The following is a 12,186-nucleotide window of genomic DNA, read 5'->3' on the forward strand; positions in this document are numbered from 1 at the left end:
TACCAGCTGTGCGATAGAATGCTACCATCATGCCACTGTGAATCCTGGCTAGGAAAAAAGATAGAGACAGCAGCATGTGGCTCTAATGCAGCCAGTACTTGGTTAAGGTACCAGGGGATAGTGGGCTGTGAGGTGCCAATGTCTCTGCCAGTGATATGTTGAAAACAGGCCGGAAGCCAGAAAGTACAACAAAGGCAGAAGGTTATGCAAGCCTGAGACAGCGTGTGAGCGTCCTGTCTCAGGGTCTAGCTCCAGGCTGATGAGGTCATACAAGCGGAGAATGTTAGAACGGCTGAGCCGGAACATCTGTATGACCTCATCATCAGGCAATGCATGCAGGTTCAGATGAGGTAGCTGCACAACCTACTGACCATGTTCAGTTTCCTGAGACTGGCATCTTCTTCTGCACTGCTGACGGACCATCAGGTATCCCACAGCCCCAACTGGAACCAACTCAATCAGTACATAAGTAGCCATGTTTGGAAAATGCAGAACACTGTGTGTGTGTGTGTGTGTGTGTGTGTGTGTGTGTGTGTGTGTGTGTGTGTGTGTGTGTGTGTGCTTAATGGCATTTTATAAGCCACACTTTTGATCTTGGGAGTAGCTGTGGACTGATAGGAGAATAGTTTTACATGTGAAAATCTTCAACATCGCATCAGAATCATGGCGTATTTGAAATTCTGATTTTTTAACAAATTTCACTGGTTACGACCTAAATACGTACATATTTAAAAATAAGAATTATTAGTAAATTTGGCTTACCTATTAAAGTGTATGGAAAAATCCATCCATGTTCTTTTGATGGTGTATTCATTCGTAAAACTAAAAACGGTTGGAATAACCATTCGTAAAAACAGCAATTTTGTATGGATTCTACTTAACAGCAATTTCGTATGGATTCTACTAACAGTAGAATCCATACGAAATTGCTGTTTTTACGAATGGTTATTCCAACCGTTTTTAGTTTTACGAATGAATACACCATCAAAAGAACATGGACGGATTTTTCCATAAAGTAGCAAAACAATAATTTACACTCGTTTTTGACATCGAATGGATACAAATATGTGCATTAGTACCCATTCGATCTTAGTAAATGTCCCCCGTTATCTGTAACAAGAATAACATTTTGATATGTATACCTATATGTGATTCTTTGTGCTTGTACTAATTGGAAAGTATTATTAACAGGAGACTGTAAGGCTGTTTGAGGACATCAATGAAAAGCTGAGCGAAGCAGAAACACAATGCAAACAATTGCTGAAAAATAGCTGGGGTATATGTAAAACTTGCCTTGAATGGTCCTGCATTACATTTTACACAAACAGCTGTTCCCAGCAGGGTTTACAGACTTTTCTTATTAAGGTAAGAGCAGAATATTTTTACAATCTTGTTATTTTAGGAATTTGTTCATTTTGCGGCCATACTGAGCTCCCTTGGTATTTCTATACATACGCATATAGAATACTGTATGTACAGTCAGGAAATAGTAGAATGTGCTGCTGGTTATAAGAAATATATACAAAATCTAAAATTATTTTCCCATCATCAAAGCACATCAAAAATGTCTAAATAATGCTATAAAGATGAGTTAGGCGGACATGTTGGCTTTGTTTTCTTCATCGTTACTTGTCATACTGTAAGAATTAGCTTTATTAGATAAAATAAGTTAATTGTAGCTGAGCATCTATGAACTTCATACAGTAGGTACAGTATATTGTAGTGTACTCATAACCCAACTTGGTGCTATAAGTGGGTATCCTTCCAGAAGTGGTTTTCAGAAAATCCGCATCTTGCAATTGTCCCAAATTAGCTGGGACAGTACTAGCGCAAGGTCTCTGTCCTGTAATTCTTCATGGAAATGTTGGTCCCAGGGTGGGAAAGTAGGGAGATGAACATGCGTTTTGGAGTAGAGATGGCTAAGGAGGGTCTAAGCATGCCCTCATGTTGATGCTATCATATATCCGTAATGATGGGCCAGTTCCGAGATGTGAAATATAGGTATGGCTATTATAATCCTGACTTCCACTTTAATCCAACATTTTCTTCCCTCACTTTTCTGTTTGTCTCCTAAAATACTGTCTGGTATAGCTACTGTACATACTTAATTCACAACTGATTGGACGGCTGCAAATTCGCAGGCCAGGCGATTATCGATAGACTGCACACGAAAATCAGGGGTGCAAGTGTGGCGTTACGGGGTGGTATGGCGTACCACTAAAATATATTGTGCCAGTACCCCGTACTGCCATAACACATCACCTGAAGAGCGATCACTGCGCATGTGCCGGATCGCGTTGTGACGTCATGACGTCCCTAATGTGCGTGCCATGGTGACGCTCAGTGTCAGGTCAACTTCTGGCAGGACACACACAGTGCAGCCGGTAACAGAGGACGTCAGCCTCCATCAGGAGTCGGTACTCGGGACACGTTACACAGGTAATGGAGGACAGACAGGAGATGGTCCCTGTTGCACATGGGGCTGTACCCTCCTCACCTTCAGCACTCTGATGGTGGTGACATGGGCACCGGTACCAGGCTGGCTGACTTCATGCCCTCCCTCCCCAGTAGGACCCGGAGGTGTTTAAAAAAAGGGGTAGATTAGATGGGCATAGTGGTTCTTATGTGCCGTCAAATTCTATGTTTCTATGGTTCTCTGGTTGTCCATCTCCTCCTTTGTGGGGGCCATTGTACCCTATATATATTGTTTTATGTAGCCTGTTATTGAACATACACATCATCTAATTTCCTTTGCAAATCTAAACATTTGAGTAATTGTAAGTGGACCGACCCTGCAATACTTCCTACCTGTGTTTTAGATTTGTAATAAAAGTACATGTAGATCAGGGCTGGGCAATTGCGGCCCTCCAGATGTTGAAGAACTACACATCCCAGGATGCTTTGCATTAGTTTTGCTATGTGGCCATGCTGACACTGATGCAAGGCATGCTGGGATGTGTAGTTCCTCAACATCTGGAGGGCCGCAATTGCCCAGCCCTGATGTACAGTAGATGATTGTATATATACAACTCAACATTTAGGTGAGGTTAAATTAACAGGCTAAAGGTGAGTACAAACGGATAGATTTGGCCAACGTTTCAATCTAGTTAACAATTTCCTCTTAACTGCTGTACAAACAATCTGGTGTCAAATGATGAACGATTGTACAAACGATTACATATGAACAATTGATCTTTAACGATGGTGGAGGGAGAGGGAGCCAGTCAATTAGCTTACCAAATTGTTCATCGTGCATACACAAGAAACGATTGGAACACATTGCTAACGATTGATCTATGATCTTTCTGCATGCAGGAAAGATCATCGACCTCTACCAATGACCGGTGGGTATGCGCATCGTCCAATATATCGTTCATACACACGGATTCGAGCAATTGGTCGTTTCAATGGGTCGGGAACGCCCAGATCTTTTGCCAAATCTATCCGTGTGTACGTACCTTAAGGAGCTGTAAATTTGGTTATGCCCCTTTTGTTATGTAGCGACTCCCCCTTGTGTGATATGACCACACCCCTGACCATGCCCATTTTTTGGCACGCGGCACAGCACCACTAAGACATTTTTTTCCACTTGCACCACTGGGGCAAGCCCAGGCCTTTGAGGGATAGTAGTGTCACATCAGCTACGGCCTCGATCAGCCTCTTTCCATTACAGCCACCGAGTAAGTCCCGGGCTATGCAAAGGCTGCACATACTGGAAAAATCATTCGATGGTGAGCGGCCTGTGAATGGATTTATAGCTATTCAAAAGCCTGCGATATTCTCTCAAGTCCTGCTAAGCAATTCATAAGCTTGCGTGGAGTGGGATTTTACTCTGGCAGGGCAGCATTTACCCACAGGCATGTGCAGGGGGATGCCGGTGTGCTCAGGCACCCCCTAATGCCCAACACACCCACACCCCCTTGAAGCGGCCTCAGCAGATTCTGACAGTGGCAGCCCCTCCAAAAATTTCTGCTGTCTTGAAGGCATTATGTTTAATGGGCATTATGGTGTGTGGCATTATGTGTAATGGGCATTACTGTACGCCATTATGTTTGATGGGCATTATGGTGTGTGGCATTATGCGTAATGGGTGTTACAGTGTGTGGCATTATGTATAATGGGCATTACAGTGTAAATTTTTGCAGCGGGCCTTCGATGTGCACTGCCCCTTTTTCTAATGTGTGTGAGGGGAAATTGTTAATTCTGAAGTTAACCAGACATATTTATACATAAATAAGTCACCTATTCGGTTTGCATTGATGCCCAGTAGGCGGTGATAGACCCACCCAGAGGCGGTGATGGACACACCCCGAGGTGGTGATGGACACACCCAGAGGTGGTGATGGACACGCCCCTCCAATGGTGCACCCCCTAAGAAAATGGGCTGCGCACGCCTATGCATATACCCCATTGCTGGGCTCAGAAAATTAACAGCCATGCAATCAGGGCTGAATCGGGCTCTATATTCTATGCATTACTGGGTCATTTGTAGCCTAAAATTAGTAAAGGTTCTTGGGTGGAGATTTATCAAAACTTGGAAAGAGAAAAAGTACAAACCAAGCAGCTCCGGTCATTTTTCAAATAGCCTGAAACGTGGCGGAAGCTAATTGGTTGTTACTTTATCTCTCTCCTTTTTATGTTTCCTAATAATTAATTGCCTGCGTGTTTATATGCAAATATTTACATATTCAATGTAGTGTATATTTTAAGAATTAACGAATTCCATGAATTGACTGTGCTGGTGTAATGGTGTGTACACACGGTGAGATTCCCTTGATTCCAGTGCTATGCAATCTTTACTACTTTTTACATACAATTCATACAATCTGCATTAGATTTGCACTATATAGTCATTGCTGCCCTATCTATCTGGGTTTCGCGCATCGGAATCACAAAGTAAAAAAACCTGTGCGATCTGCATGCGATTTTGATTATATAGTCAAAATCTAATGTCAAATCTCACCGTGTATACACAGCATAAGACTGTTGATTTACTATTCCTATATTTTACAAATATTTGTTTGCATCTTTAATGATTTGATCTCTGTAAATAGGCTCAAGAATCAATTAAAACATTGCCATCACTGAGCCGCCATTCCAACAATGTTGAAGAAAAAATGATGGGTGAACATTATATGGCTGCCCAGATCAGCCAACCAGAGAGCGCTTTTAGTCAACTGATGCATGATGTCAACGCTCTGTTTAATCAAAGCATTATGTTTTTCAAAAACTTCCGGCACCAGTTTGACGAGTCATTCCAGGATACTTTCCTGCCAGATGTCGATTATCTAGATATGAATACCACCACTATTGCACCTGACAGAAAATCTGTCATCATTTCAGCTGATTTTGAACACTGGGATTTATCAGGATTTTTTCAAAGTTTACTTGAATTTGGACAAACTATTTTGGAAGTTCTAAGCAATGTCTTCGCCATGATGTATAACAAGTTCTGCAATGGTTCTGAAGGTTCTTTTGTACCAATGGAAGGTAAGATTGTCTTATTGAACTGTATAACATAATATGTTCAAAAGATATCTATGAAAGTAACACATAAAGAGTGCAGAGTAGTTGTGAGAAGTTGCGTTGCGGTTTGTTTTCTGCATGTGGGGCAGGCTTGCAGGGACTTGTAGTTCAACAACAAAACACAAAAGTTTTATTTCTATTTTTACAGACACGGTATGCGCCGGGGGGTGGCGGCATGCCCGGGTGCGAGTGGGGTGGCGGCTGGGCGGCTCACCTGCTGATGCTGCTCTTCAGCTGCCGGGCAGAGGGGGAAGAACGGGCGCTGGGAGGTGCTGCACGCGCATGCGCAGCAGCCCTCCCGTGGCCATTTTTGATATGGGCAAAGTGCTGCGGCCGCTGCCCGCGGCCCGGTCAGCCCAGGGTTGAGAGCGGCCGGCCCCTTTTAATTAGTTTTGGGCCGGCCCACCGGGAAATGTCCCGGTTTCCCGGTGGGCCAATCCGCCCCTGGGGGTACCCCTATTCATTTTGTCACCCATATTTTGGGGATCATGCTGATTTTATAAATTAGAGGGAACCGCAACTTTTTTTGGACCCTGAATTTCTAAAACCAGTAGCCCGTGGTTGGTTATAGCTGTGGGGTGGGGCCCATGCCGTTTTTTTAAATTATTTATTTATTTTTTACACTGATCTGACTGATCAATGCAGGCTTCCCTTAAATACGAATGGAAAAGGTGGTCTGTTTGCCATTCGTATTTACTAGTGATTCGTATTCATATTCACCAGTACGATTCATTAGTAAATTTGTTGATAACATTGAAATGAATGGGGCCTTACGGCCATATTCTATTGTTGGTGTATGCATTCATATTTTTTAGAATTTCTAAAAAATCCAATGGTAAAATTTGAATCAGATGCATTTTTTCTAGTCATCCAATAATTTACTCAAATGGGTACAATTTCGACCATTTGTACCCATTCGATCTTAGTAAATTTGGCCCTTACAGTATAAGAAGTGTGTGTAAAGTGCATGTGGCTTCTGTAAGTCAGCAGCATTATCAAATGTGAAAAACAATGCAACCATATCTATTACTTGATCAGAACCATAAAGTGCATACGTTTAATAGTCAATATTTGAATACATTTTAAATCAAATATGGTTACACGTCATCTCAATAGTTGTTCTATCGAATGCATTGGAGAATAGCAGAGGTAGTGCCAATATTCAAAAAAGGAAAAAAGGAAGATCCCGCTAATTACAGACCCGTTAGTTTAACATCAATTGTGGGTAAACTATTTGAAGGATTTTTAAGGGATGGTATCCAGGAATATTTAGATCATCACTGTCTACTCAGTACTAACCAACATGGGTTCGTGCAAAAATCGTTCATGCCAAACTAATCTACTAGGGTTCTATGAAGAGGTTAGCAAAAACCTTGATAATGGAAATGCTGTAGATGTGATTTTCCTAGATTTCGCTAAAGCATTTGATACTGTCCCACACAAGAGATTGATTAATAAAATGGAGAACCTAGGATTGGGTGAAAATATTTGCAGATGGGTAGGGAATTGGCTATGTAATAGAGAACAAAGAGTGGTTGTGAATGGTGCCGTATCAGATATGATACCGGTACTAAGTGGAGTGCCCCAGGGTTCGGTTTTGGGGCCCATTTTGTTTAACATTTTTATTAACGATATTGGGATAGGGTTACTGTCACACCAGGGGACTCAGTCGACAAGACTGAGACCTCTGGTGGGGACCTGGACCGGTACCTGAACCGGGGAGGTTGGAGAGGACCCCTGCGCATGAACTGCGCGACAGTGCACCCAGAGCCAATAAGCAGTCAGAGGTAAAAGTACAACCAGGTTTATTATGCAGAAGGTTGTAACGGTACAGGCAGTAAAGTATGCAGGAGTAATGACAGTTCATGCAGATTGCAATACTTTACAGGTATGATGGAATGTGGAATCGATGGTGGAACATCGGATGGATATCGGATATGGAGACTGTGGGTCCGGAATGACGGACGGAAGATAGGAGCTTGACTGTGGGTCCGGAATGACGGACGGAAGCTTGACTGTGGGTCCGGAGTATCGGACTATCGATGGTGGAACATCGGAGGCGGATGATGCTGGAGCATCGGAGGACCAGAGTCCTGGAGCTAGGCTGGATCGCTGGGCTGACGAGGCAGGCTCACAGGTGATGGAATAACCTGGATTTCAACAGGAGATGGAATAACCTGGAATACACTGCAGCATGGAAGACAACACCAGCAGAGAAAGACACTTGCACGGAGACAAGGACAGCTGACCATATACAGGAGACAACTAAAGCACTAGCATTGATCTGAGAGCTCCCAGCATACTTATACCCACTGGGTGGCCAGGATTGGCCGGGCAGGTATGACTGGGAGATCAGATCACACAGGATTGGACGGGAATGACATGTGACTGGGAAAACATGGCAGCCCCCATGTCAGGCTATGGCGGGAAAGTATGTTTGTGCACACCATGCTGGATACTGGGAGCAATGGCGGCGGACAGGTGGATTGCCGTGCACTGGGTACTGACACTGGGGACAAGGAGAGCGGTGCGCCGCGCAGCCGCGGACTCAGCAGCGCTGAGCAGACTGGAGGATGGCAGCGGTGATGGCGCACGGCAGACAGGACGCCGGCAGGGGTGACGTCTGGACCGCAAGCTGAACCTGCGGAGGCACTTAGCCGGTAAGAAAGTCTGTCTGAGAGCTCGGATCGTGACAGCACCCCCCCCTTTAAGGGTGGCCCCAGGACACCTTTTAGGCTTGCGGGGAAACTTGGAGTGGAACGCCCGGATGAGTCTGGGAGCATAGACATCGATGGCATTGGTCCATGATCGCTCTTCGGGGCCGTAGCCCTTCCAATCGATCAGATATTGCAGACGACCATATCGGATGCGAGAGTCCAAGATCTTACTGACCTCATATTCTGTTCCACGCTGGGTGCAAACCTTAGGAGCCTTGGGGAGTTTGGAATGAAAGCGATTCAAGACCAGCGGCTTGAGCAGCGAAATGTGGAATGTAGCTGGCACTTTCAAATAGGGCGGCAACTTGAGCTTATAAGCTACTGGATTGACGACTCGCTCAACTGGGAAAGGACCAATATATCGGGGAGCGAACTTCATCGATGGCACTCTCAATCGAAGGTTCTTAGTTGACAACCAGACACGATCTCCTGGACGGAGGGCTGGCACAGCTCTGCGTTTCCTGTCGGCAAATTTTTTGTACCTGCTTGAAGCCTTCAGAAGTGAAGAACGAATGAGCTTCCAGGATTTGACGAATTGCCGGATGGTCGTGTCGACCGCTGGAACAGAGGACACAGGTTGCAGAGTGAAGTCAGGAACTCGAGGATGAAACCCATAATTGGCAAGGAATGGAGTGACATTAGATGAAGAATGATATTGGTTATTATGGCAGAACTCTGCCCATGGAAGGAGTTGAGCCCAGTCATCTTGGGAAGAAGAGACATAAGTGCGGAGAAATGCTTCAAGGTCCTGATTCACCCTCTCCGTTTGGCCATTGGTTTGAGGGTGGTAGGCTGTGGAAAACTTTAGCTTGATTTGAAGCAGGGAGCACAGGCTTCGCCAGAATTTGGCTACGAATTGGACTCCTCTATCGGAGATGATTTCGAGAGGCAGTCCATGAAGCTTGAATATCTCTTTGATGAAGAGCTGGGACAGCTTGGAAGCTGACGGAAGACCGGTGAGGGGAACGAAGTGAGCCATCTTGGTGAACCGATCAACAATCACCCAGATGGTGGTGAACTTGTCAGACTCTGGAAGATCAGTTACAAAGTCCATAGAAATATGCGTCCAAGGACGATGTGGCACTGACAGTGGCATCAATTGCCCAGGAGGAGACTGACGACTGGTCTTGTGCTGAGCACATTTAGCACAAGAGGAAACAAAGTCCTGTACATCCTGTTTGAGGGACGGCCACCAGTAAGACCTGGTGATAAACTCGTAAGTTTTCTGAATGCCTGCATGGCCAGCGAATTTTGAAGCATGCGCCCAACAGAGCAACTTCTTTCTTAGAGCTGGCTTTACATATCTTTTCCCTGTAGGGGGCGTGAGATTTGAAACTCTCGTTGCGGAGAAGGCCACTGGATCAATAATAAAATGTTGATGTGTGGACTTTGACTCACTTTCTTGCTCCCATGAGCGGGAAAGGGCATCAGCTTTTCGGTTTTGTGTCCCTGGACAGAACGACAGCTTGAAACGGAACCTAGAAAAGAAAAGTGTCCATCTGGCTTGACGGGGATTTAAACATTGAGCAGACTTGAGATACAGAAGATTCTTGTGGTCTGTGATAATTGTGATCTCATGAACAGCGCCCTCTAGAAGATATCTCCACTCTTCTAATGCCAACTTGATGGCGAGAAGCTCTTGGTCACCGATGGCATAGTTACGCTCTGCAGGCAGGAACTTACGGGAGTAGAACCCACAGGGATGAAGACGACCATTGGGCGCTTTCTGCGAGAGGACTGCCCCAACACCCACGGAGGAGGCATCAACCTCGAGAATGAAGGGCAAGGTGGTATCAGGTTGTCTTAAAACAGGAGCGGAAGTGAACCTCTGTTTCAACAGATGGAAGGCTTCGATGGCTTCTGCCGGCCACTTCGCTGGATTAGACCCCTTTTTAGTCAAGGCAGTGATGGGAGCCACAATAGAAGAGAAGTTACGAATGAATTTTCTGTAATAATTGGCAAAACCCAGGAAACGTTGAATACCTTTCAGCGAAGAGGGAATTGGCCAATCCTGGATGGCCTGCAGTTTTCCTGGATCCATTTGAAGACCGGAACCGGAGACGATGTACCCTAGGAAGGGTATAGACTTCACCTCGAAGACACACTTCTCCAGTTTACAGTAGAGGTGATTAGCTCGCAGCCGGGACAGAACCTCTTTGACCCAATAACGATGTTCTGTGATGTTATTGGCGTAGATTAAAATGTCATCGAGATATACAACTACATGACTGTACAGAATGTCCCGAAAGATCTCATTGACATAGTGCTGGAACACGGCTGGGGCATTGCTGAGCCCAAAGGGCATGACGAGGTACTCATAGTGGCCGTCTCTGGTATTAAACGCCGTCTTCCACTCGTCGCCCTCTCGTATGCGGATGAGATTGTATGCACCTCTCAGATCGAGTTTTGTAAAGATGGTTGCACCGCTGACACGGTCAAACAGCTCGGTGATGAGAGGCAACGGATATCGGTTCTTTACTGTAATGTCATTGAGGCCGCGATAATCAATGCAGGGACGTAGGCCTCCATCCTTCTTTTTGACGAAGAAGAATCCTGCACCAGCAGGAGAAGTCGAAGGACGGATGAATCCCTTTGCCAGATTTTCCTTGATGTAACTGGTCATGGCTTGAGTCTCTGGAAGAGAGAGGGGATAGGTTCTACCTCTGGGTGGTTCTTTGCCTGGGATAAGTTCAATAGGGCAATCCCACGGTCTGTGAGGAGGTAGGACATCAGCGCCAGACTTGCTGAATACATCTGAGTACTCTTGGTAGGGAAGAGGCGGAAGGTCTGCTGCATCGGCTGAAGAATGACGAGCTGGGAGTACCTTTTGGAGACAGGTACCGGAGCAGGAAGGATCCCAGGAAAGGATTTCAGATGTCTTCCAATCAAGACGAGGATTGTGAAGACGGAGCCAGGGTAAACCCAGAACCAGAGCATGAGTGGCTCGGGGTAAAACCAGGAAGGACAAAAGTTCAGTGTGCAGGACTCCCACTTTTACTGTAAGTGGCAAAGTTCTGCGGGAGACTGTCGCATCAGGAATCCTACTGCCATCCACAGCAGTAAGGAAGACAGTCTTGGAAAGACTTTCAGTGGGCAACCCCCACTTGCGGACCAGTTCTGCAGTAACAAAGTTGCCAGCGGCACCGGAATCAAGAAGCGCGGAGACAGTCTTGAAATGCTGACCAACTTGTAGGGAAACTGGAAGGACACAATCGGTTGCTGATGGAGAGGACTTAATTACTCCTAGCCTACCCTCTCCTTGACGGGCTAGGAGGAGGAGTTTTCCTGACGCTTTGGGCATGCAGAAATTTGATGTGCAGGATCGGCACAATACAGGCAGAGCTGTGCCAACCGTCGACGTCGACGTTCTCCTGGAGACAAGCGGAAACGGTTTATCTCCATTGGTTCTTCTTTGGAGTGGACCGCAGGAGCAGTGGGTAAAGAAGGCGGAGGAGTTGGCACTTTAACTGGAGCGCTCTTGTGACGTTCTATAGCCCTTTCTCGGAAGCGTAGATCTACTTTAACACACAATGAAATAAGGTCACTTAGACCTGAGGGTAAGTCTCTTGTAGCGAGTTCATCCTTGATACGATCGGATAGGCCATGCCAGAAAGCTGCGTATAAGGCCCCATCACACCAGGAGAGTTCAGACGCCAGAATCTGGAACTGGACCAGATATTGCCCGACGGAGCGGGATCCCTGTCTGAGACGGAGGAGTTCAGTGGAGGCAGATGCTGATCGCCCAGGCTCATCGAAGATACGCCGGAATGTTGACACGAAGTCCTTGTAATTGGACAGGATGGCATCAGATCTTTCCCATAAGGGAGACGCCCACTCTAGTGCCACTCCACACAGGAGGTCGATGATGTAGGCAATCTTGACCCTTTTAGTAGGGAAGTTACTGGGTTGCAGCTCGAAATGAATCTCACACTGATTGAGAAAG

At 45.7% G+C, this 12,186-nt stretch overlaps 1 protein-coding gene across 2 annotated transcripts in view; it reads left to right on the forward strand.

The window, feature by feature from the left end:
- CLUL1 (clusterin like 1) overlaps window positions 1–12,186 on the forward strand; it is a 68,134-nt gene that overhangs the window by 45,342 nt on the left and 10,606 nt on the right. For both annotated transcript variants that reach the window (XM_083187547.1, XM_083187548.1), the window contains 2 exons: window positions 1,192–1,365; window positions 5,055–5,490. In XM_083187547.1, the coding sequence (XP_083043673.1) occupies window positions 1,192–1,365; window positions 5,055–5,490 (610 nt within the window). The remainder of the gene's footprint in view (window positions 1–1,191; window positions 1,366–5,054; window positions 5,491–12,186) is intronic.

The sequence above is a fragment of the Crinia signifera genome, chromosome 5 (assembly GCF_055691185.1).
Source record: "Crinia signifera chromosome 5, ASM5569118v1, whole genome shotgun sequence".
Taxonomy (NCBI): domain Eukaryota; kingdom Metazoa; phylum Chordata; class Amphibia; order Anura; family Myobatrachidae; genus Crinia; species Crinia signifera.